Here is a 7,796-nt window from a genome sequence, read left to right as displayed (position 1 = left end):
TTAATACCAGACCCCAGCTGCTTGCTTTGCTTTAGCTGGTTAATAACTTAGGGGAGTCCCCCATCATTTCCTGGGTGGTGCCTCCATTTTTAGTAACAGCAATGGCAAAGCAGACAGCTGGGGATAATATTGATAGACTGGGAAGCTCAATGAATATTGGCTTTTTTCCAGCATAATAAGATCAGGTCACAGCTTTCTGCTTTCCCTTGGCTGGTTATTAGAAATAGGAGAGACCCCATATCATTCTGTTCATTCATTCATTTAGTTATTTATTAACAAGTATAATAAACTACACATACAAGGCATTGATCCACTCCTCCATTTGCACCTCCGCTTCCTAGTTCAAGATTATTATTTTTCATGCTTTTTTTATTCTGTTATTTTAAGTAATTTCCCTATCCACATTCATTTGCAGGGTAATTGTCCTGCTCTCACCCACATTTTGTTTTCTTTTGCTTTCCCTTAGCCCTTATTTCAACCATTTTACAGACATTTTACAGCACGAAAGTTTGGGTTCTGGTACCCGAACCTGACGAACCTGAACTTCCACCGGTTCTCCCTTGTGTTGTCAGGTTCCATTTAAAACAATATGTTTTCAAAGTATTAAAGATGAAAAGCACAACAAGGTTGTAAGAATAATTGCAATTTATTGCAGTGCATATAACACAAGACATTGCAGAAGTAGTCAACAAAGTTAAGCAATAGCCTAATTGTACTTTTAGTTTACAGAAGAAAGAAAAGGAATTGAAAAGATAATATGTAGATAGTTCTTTTTAACAGGCTGTTTTTCCAATTGATGTACGGGTCACAACAAGTCTTATGGATGAGTAAGAACCTGATATGTGATTATTGATGATGAACAGAACTGCTACAGGCCAAATGATGTACATAAAGTCATACTGGGGTCATGGGACATCCAGAATAAATGTGCCCTACTGGATGAAACACTAATAATTTACAATGGACTTAATTTTCAGGGCCACAGTACAGATATTGTAATGTGGAAATACATTTCTCAAGGTAGTATTAATATCTCCGGGAAGTTGTGGAGGTTTTTGAAACAATTTTGACACTGGAGCCGCTGCCGCCTCCGGAGGTAAAGTTTGCCATTTTTCCACTGTTAGCAGTGAAGTTTCCTCCACTGATTCCTCCGCCGTATCCACTTGCACTTCCTGAGCCATATCCACCTCCAAATCCATAGCCTTGGCTAGCTCCACTGCTACCACCATAAGACGAGCTTACAACAGCTGTCAAGAATAAATTGTATGGTTAGAGGGTTAGAGTTGTTAATGCATTATTTTTTATAAAAGACATAATATCTTTAAGAGAGATTTAAATGAACTTACAGATGTTTACGGGTCCTACACCTTCTCCAGCCAACCTGTTAATTTAAAAAAAATGAATTTTATTGTTTTTCACTGGAAATAACTCTGTTCCCACATAATACTGCTTTTCACCTGTTATTTTATGTTAGGGACCTATAAATATATGTCTTGAATTGCTCAACTGATTGAATATGACTTCCTGTACCTTTCCATTAATTTAATAAAAGACTCCAGTTTCTTACAAAGCAAATTCAATGCAACAATGTAACATTTGGACAAATCCTTTGACAATTTTACATCACAACGAGTAGTCCTTAAAATGCATATCTACTATATAATTGTTTAAGGGTCACTTCCATCTTTCTGTCTGTCTGTCTGTAACGGAAATCCCAATTCACTGATTGGTCGCGGCAAAACAGCCACGACCAATCAGCGACGGACACAGTCCGGCAGCAGAATGGCCGCTCCTTACTCCCCGCAGTCAGTGCCCGCTCCATACTCCCCTCCAGTCAGCGCTCACACAGGGTTAATGGCAGCGTTAACGGACCGCGTTATGCCGCGGTGTAACACACTCCGTTAATGCTGCTATTAACCCTGTGTGACCAACTTTTTACTATTGATGCTGCCTATGCAGCATCAATAGTAAAAAGATCTAATGTTAAAAATAATAAAAAAAAAAAAAAGATCATTATATACTCACCATCCGTCGGCCCCTCGGATCCAGAACAGGCCTTTCCCGCTCCTCGCGACGCTCCGCTGACCGCTCCATGCATTGCGATCTCGCGAGATGATGACGTAGCGGTTTCGCAAGACCGCACGTCATCATCTCGCGAGACCGCAATGCACTCTTGGGTCCGAAGCGCGCGAGGAGCATCAGTAAACACTTCGCCTGGATCCGGGGGCCAACGGAAGGTGAGTATATAACTATTTTTTATTTTAATTCTTTTCTTTAACAGGGATATGATGCCCACATTGCTATATACTGCGTGGGCTGTGCAATACACTACGTGGGCTGTGCAATATACTACGTGGGCTGTGCAATGTACTACGTGGGCTGTGCAATGTACTACGTGGGCTGTGCAATATACTACGTGGGCTGTGCAATGTACTATATGGGCTGTGCAATATACTACATGGGCTGTGCAATATACTATGTGGGCTGTGCAATATACTACGTGGCTGTGCAATATACTACGTGGCTGTGCAATATACTGTACTACATGGCTGTGCTATATACTACATGGGCTGTGCTGTATACTATGTGGGCTGTGTTATACACTATGTGGGCTGTTAAATACTACGTGGCCTGTGTTATACACTATGTGGACTGTGTTATACACTACGTGGGCTGTGTTATATACTGCGTGCATTGGCTGTTATATACTACGTGAGCTGTGTTATATGCTACGTGGGCTGTTATAAACTACGTGGCTGTGTTATATGCTATGTCGACTGTGGTATATACTACGTGGCTGTGCTATATACTACGTGGCTGTGCTATATACTCCGTGGGCTGTGCTATATACTATGTGGCTGTGCTATATACTACGTGGCTGTGCTATGTACTACGTGGCTGTGCTATTTACTACGTAGACTGTTATATACTACGTGGCTGTGCTATATACTACATGGCCAGCCGCGAACAATCAGCGACAAGCTCAGTCTGGCCGCGAATTGGTGTGGGATTTGAACCACGCTTTGCTAATTGGTCGCGGCTGGCCGAATCCTGTGTATAAATTAATTATTCTAAAATCTTCATAAATAAACAACATACATATTCTAGAATACCCAATGCATTAGAATCGGGCTACTTCAGGCTATCCTTCTAGTATACTATAATCATATATTGCAGAGTATCATAAAATAATCTTTTCTTTATTAATTAGTGATGAATGAATATACTCGTTACTCGAGATTTCCCGAGCACGCTCAGGTGTCCTCCGAGTATTTTTAGTGCTCGGAGATTTAGTTTTCATCGCCTCAGCTGAATGATTTACAGCTATTAGCCAGCATAAGTACATGTGGGGGTTGCCTGGTTGCTAGGGAATCCCCACATGTAATCAAGCTGGCTAATAGCTGTAAATCATTCAGCTGCGGTGAAGAAAACTAAATCTCCGAGCACTAAAAAATACTTGGAGGTCACACCCGAGCGTGCTCGGGAAATCTCGAGTAACGAGTATATTCGCTCATCGCTATTATTAATGCTTGAGAAACTAATTTCTGGATGAGCCAAGAAGCCAAGAAGAAAAGAAGAAAAATAAGCCAATAAGAAAAATAAGGAATGACACATCTGTATGTCTATTGAAACCTATTTTTCTATGTCTAAGACATCTAGGGGATAACTTTCTGATCACTGGGAGTTCGACCGTCATGGCGCCTACCAATCTCAAGAACCATAAGAGCACCGGCTGAATGGAGCGGAGCTCAATCATGCACACTATCGCTCCTTTCATTCTTAATTGGGGCACCGGAGATTGCCGAGTGCAGTGCTCGGCTGATCTTCAGCGCTCCTATAAGAATGATTTAGGAAACAGTGCTTATAATTGATCTCTGCTTCATTCAGCTGGGGCTTTTCAGAAGCCCAGTTCTTGAGATTAGTGGGGCCACGATGGTCAGATTCCAGCCATTGGAAAGTTATCCCCTATCTTGTTCAAACTTGAGATCCCAGCAATAACTACAGTAAATGGTAAAATTGATTTGCCTGTTGAAGATTTGAGCCAAACAAATCAATTTTGTTGTAAAGATTAATTCACCAATAAAAAGAAGCCATTTTGAATTACTAGGGCTCGGACAAGGCACCTATAATCTTGAAAAAAAGGCACACCTCATTTTAAACTATATTTTTCTCGATTTCATTGCAGTTACCTGCTCTCTTCTCCTTCCAGCAGTTTTCTGTAGGTGGCAATTTCAATATCAAGAGCCAGCTTGACATTCATCAGCTCCTGATATTCTCTCAGCTGACGAGCCATGTCCTGCTTGGCCTTCTGTAGAGCCTCCTCCAACTCTGTAAGCTTTTGTTTGGCATCCTTCAATGCAAGCTCTCCTCGCTCCTCAGCCTCAGCAATCGCACTCTGCAACTTGGCACACTGTTTTAATATTGAAAAGAATCTATTATTAATATTTTGATTTAGAACATACATGAAAGGAATATTCTCCAACATATGGTGACTTCTGCCAAAATTACTGTGCCCATTTCATCCTTACAAGGTTTGTGTTGAGATCAGTTTTAGGTTTCTGGGGCAACACATTTTTTCATTCTAATTTTATAGGCATGCTGTTAAATTGTTAATCCAAACTTCCTGGCAAAAGCTAAAATCTTAGACAATGCGACACTGTAATAATTTCTTTGTTAGGAGACAATATTAATTCCTTGTATTTATTTTTAAGCCCTAAAGCTATTTCCCTTACTTGTTTTTTCACGTTGTCGATCTCAGAACGCAGTCTGGTAATCATACGGTTTAGCTCTGCAATTTCAGTCTTTGTGCTTTTCAGATCATCACCATGTCTTCCAGCAGACATCTGGAGCTCCTCATACTGAAAAAAAATATCATATTTTGCTTAGGTTTATTAAAATGCTAAATGTAATATATAGAGTATATGGCAAAAGTTGGTATGCAATATCATTATGTATCTATTCTGCACCTAATGACAAAATTCTATGTCATTAGGACCTGGACAGCTAGGTTTTGAGCAGTTGGACTTATTAAAAGCTATAGATTCATCACTGTTTGTAGCTAGTACTGACCTTGGTTTGGTACCAAGACTCAGCCTCCTGGCGGCTTCTGTTGGCAATTTCCTCATACTGAGCCTTGACCTCGGCAATGATTCCATCAAGGTCCAATGCTCTGTTGTTGTCCATGGACAAAACAACTTGGGTGTCTGAGATCTGTGCCTGCATCTGAGCAAGTTCCTACAACCAACATGGAAAAAAAGAAACAGTTAACCCTATGATGATTGACCTATGACTTTGAATAAAGAAAAATTCCCAAATGGTAAACATTGTATACGCAATGTAATATTTCTACTCAATATAGATAAGCTATAATTACCGCTTCATACAAGGCCCTCAGGAAGTTGATCTCATCATTCAGAGCATCCACTTTAGATTCCAGCTCTACTTTGTTCATGTAGGCAGCATCTACATCCTAAGTAGACAAAAGTTTGCATTAGTCAACATCTTAAAAGGAAACCTACAGCTCATTACAATACTGATATTATGGGATTGATCAGAGAGTCACCTTTTTGAGCACCACAAATTCATTCTCTGCAGCTGTCCTCTTGTTAATTTCCTCTTCATACCTAAGCAAAGAAAAATAATTATATGTTTGTGCTACCAACCACAAGCAGCGTTCATCTCTATTTACTGTCAATTTACTTATGAAAAATATGCTATGTCACGTTGATTACAAAATTTTCAAGTTTTACATAAATCATGCCATAATACATGACCAGAGCTAATCTTTCTGATTATGAACATTGTGCAGTATTACAGCTTGATGTCTGTAATTCTCAAAAACCAATCCAGACTTTCTAGATTTACTAATCTAATGCATTTATCATGATGCAATTGTACTGATTCCTTCATTGTGAAAAAAACAAGTAATAAACTAATGATAATCTACATTTTTGGTAGTTGGAAATTAAGTTTCTTTCCTTGATCAGAAATCAAAACTAAATGAAGCAAGTCTCAAGAAACAAGTGATACTTCACTTACCTTGTCTTGAAATCCTCTACAGCATCTTGATTTTGTCTTAGCTCTGATTCCAAACGAGCCTTTTCACTTGATAGGCTGTCTAGTTGTCTTCGGAGCTGATTAATATAGGCTTCAAATAGGGGTTCAATAGTATTTCTAACTGTTTTGACTCCCTGTTCTTGCAAAAGGCTCCATTTTGTTTCCAGAACCTTATTTTGTTGCTCTAGGAAGCGTACCTAAGTGGCAACAGACAACATTTTTTAAAAAAATCATTCATTGTGCCAGAAAATCTAGTGTAGAAGAGAATATAAGGGCCATGAAGACTACCTACCTTATCGATGAAGGATGCAAATTTGTTGTTGAGAGTCTTAATCTGTTCTCTTTCTTCTGTGCGCACTTTCTGAATAGTTGGGTCAATTTCCAAATTGAGAGGAGCTAAAAGGCTTTGATTAATTGTGACTGCTTGGATTCCACCAGGTGGACACACTGGAAATCCTGGTCCACCTCCAAATCCTTGCCCAATACCAAATCCTTGGCCAGCACCAAATCCAGAACTCACACCAAAGCCTGCTCCGCTACCAGCTCCAAAGCCAGAGCCATATCCATAACGGGACTGAGAGCTCAGTGAAATTCTGTTATTTCCTCCTACGCCACTAAGACTTCTGCTGCCAAAGCCACCAGAGCTTATCCGTCCACCAGCACCACCACCACTGCGAGATACAGAGACTGAGCTAAAGCCACTTCGGTTTTGCCCTGCTGGAACTGCGGAAGCAGCACTGAAGGTCTTTTTGAAAGTTGTTTGGCTGGTTACCTTAGACATGGTCCTTTTGGATCTGTGATGCTGAGGATGAGAAGAGAAGCAGACAGAGTGAAAGGCACAGTGATGAAACTTCCCTTTTTATCTGTCTCTGTATGTGGGTTTGGTCCAGGGAAGTGTATCATCTTACCTCAATAATGGGTTTGGCATGCCCTGAAGCAATCTAAACACTGAGCTCATCTGAGTAATGCACACTTCTATTGTATGTAGTACAAAAAGTATGCAATACCTTGTACTTTGTGTGAATCCCTCACCCATTCCAGACACTGCATGATTACATGTGAGTTTACTAGCTAGCAAACTTCTTGTGTAAATCCTAGCACACTAGTCTGCTGCCACCTTTATATGAAGACTTGGCAATGATAGATAGATAGATAGATAGATAGATAGATAGATAGATAGATAGATAGATAGATAGATAGATAGATAATAGATAGACAGATAATAGATAGATAGATAGATAGATAGATAGATAGACAGACAGACAGATAGATAGATAGATAGATAGATAGATGGATAGATAGATACATGGACAGATAAATAAGAGATAGATAGATAGATAGATAGATAGATAGATAGATAGATAGATAATAGATAGACAGATAGATAATAGATAGATAGATAGATAGATAGATAGATAGATAGATAGATGGATAAATAGATACATGGACAGATAAATAAGAGATAGATAGATAGATAGATAGATAGATAGATAGATAGATAGATATTAGAGGAGCAAGAATCAAGCAACACAATGTAGTGCATAATGTCCATCATAACTTCCAAAGTAAGTTTGTATAAACTGAATAGAGTTTACATTAAAATGTTTATATCTGTTGTATGATGAAAAGCTTCAAACTATCAAAGTATTTAAAATTATCATATAAAAATAACTTGTCTCCATAGAGAATTTAAGATCTCATTATTTTATATGCAGGAGTCATCCCCCACCCAGGGAGAG

At 39.3% G+C, this 7,796-nt stretch overlaps 1 protein-coding gene across 1 annotated transcript; it reads right to left on the bottom strand.

Moving 5' to 3' along the window:
• Positions 1 to 627: 627 nt before the first annotated feature.
• Positions 628 to 6,898, bottom strand: LOC143816991 (keratin, type II cytoskeletal 5-like). Its single transcript, XM_077298036.1, has 9 exons — positions 6,350 to 6,898; positions 6,040 to 6,254; positions 5,564 to 5,624; positions 5,375 to 5,470; positions 5,071 to 5,235; positions 4,734 to 4,859; positions 4,191 to 4,411; positions 1,347 to 1,381; positions 628 to 1,247 (listed from the first exon to the last, which is right to left on the bottom strand). Exons 1-9 carry the CDS (start codon positions 6,836 to 6,838, stop codon positions 1,027 to 1,029), a joined length of 1,629 nt encoding a protein of 542 aa, XP_077154151.1. The 5' UTR covers positions 6,839 to 6,898; the 3' UTR covers positions 628 to 1,026.
• Between the last annotated feature and the right edge of the window lie 898 nt (positions 6,899 to 7,796).

This window comes from Ranitomeya variabilis, chromosome 3, assembly GCF_051348905.1.
Source record: "Ranitomeya variabilis isolate aRanVar5 chromosome 3, aRanVar5.hap1, whole genome shotgun sequence".
NCBI classification, from domain to species: domain Eukaryota; kingdom Metazoa; phylum Chordata; class Amphibia; order Anura; family Dendrobatidae; genus Ranitomeya; species Ranitomeya variabilis.
Note: the sequence above shows the minus strand (reverse complement) of the source record. Positions and strands in the feature narration are given on the sequence as shown.

Excerpts from the sequence above, each read along its gene's own strand:
- LOC143816991 (XM_077298036.1), bottom strand. The coding sequence starts at position 6,838 with ATGTCTAAGGTAACCAGCCAAACAACTTTCAAAAAGACCTTCAGTGCT. Across the intron at positions 4,412-4,733 it reads TCGACAACGTGAAAAAACAA|TGTGCCAAGTTGCAGAGTGC; the intron begins GTAAGGGAAATA and ends ATATTAAAACAG. Across the intron at positions 1,248-1,346 it reads TGTAGGACCCGTAAACATCT|CTGTTGTAAGCTCGTCTTAT; the intron begins GTAAGTTCATTT and ends TATTCTTGACAG.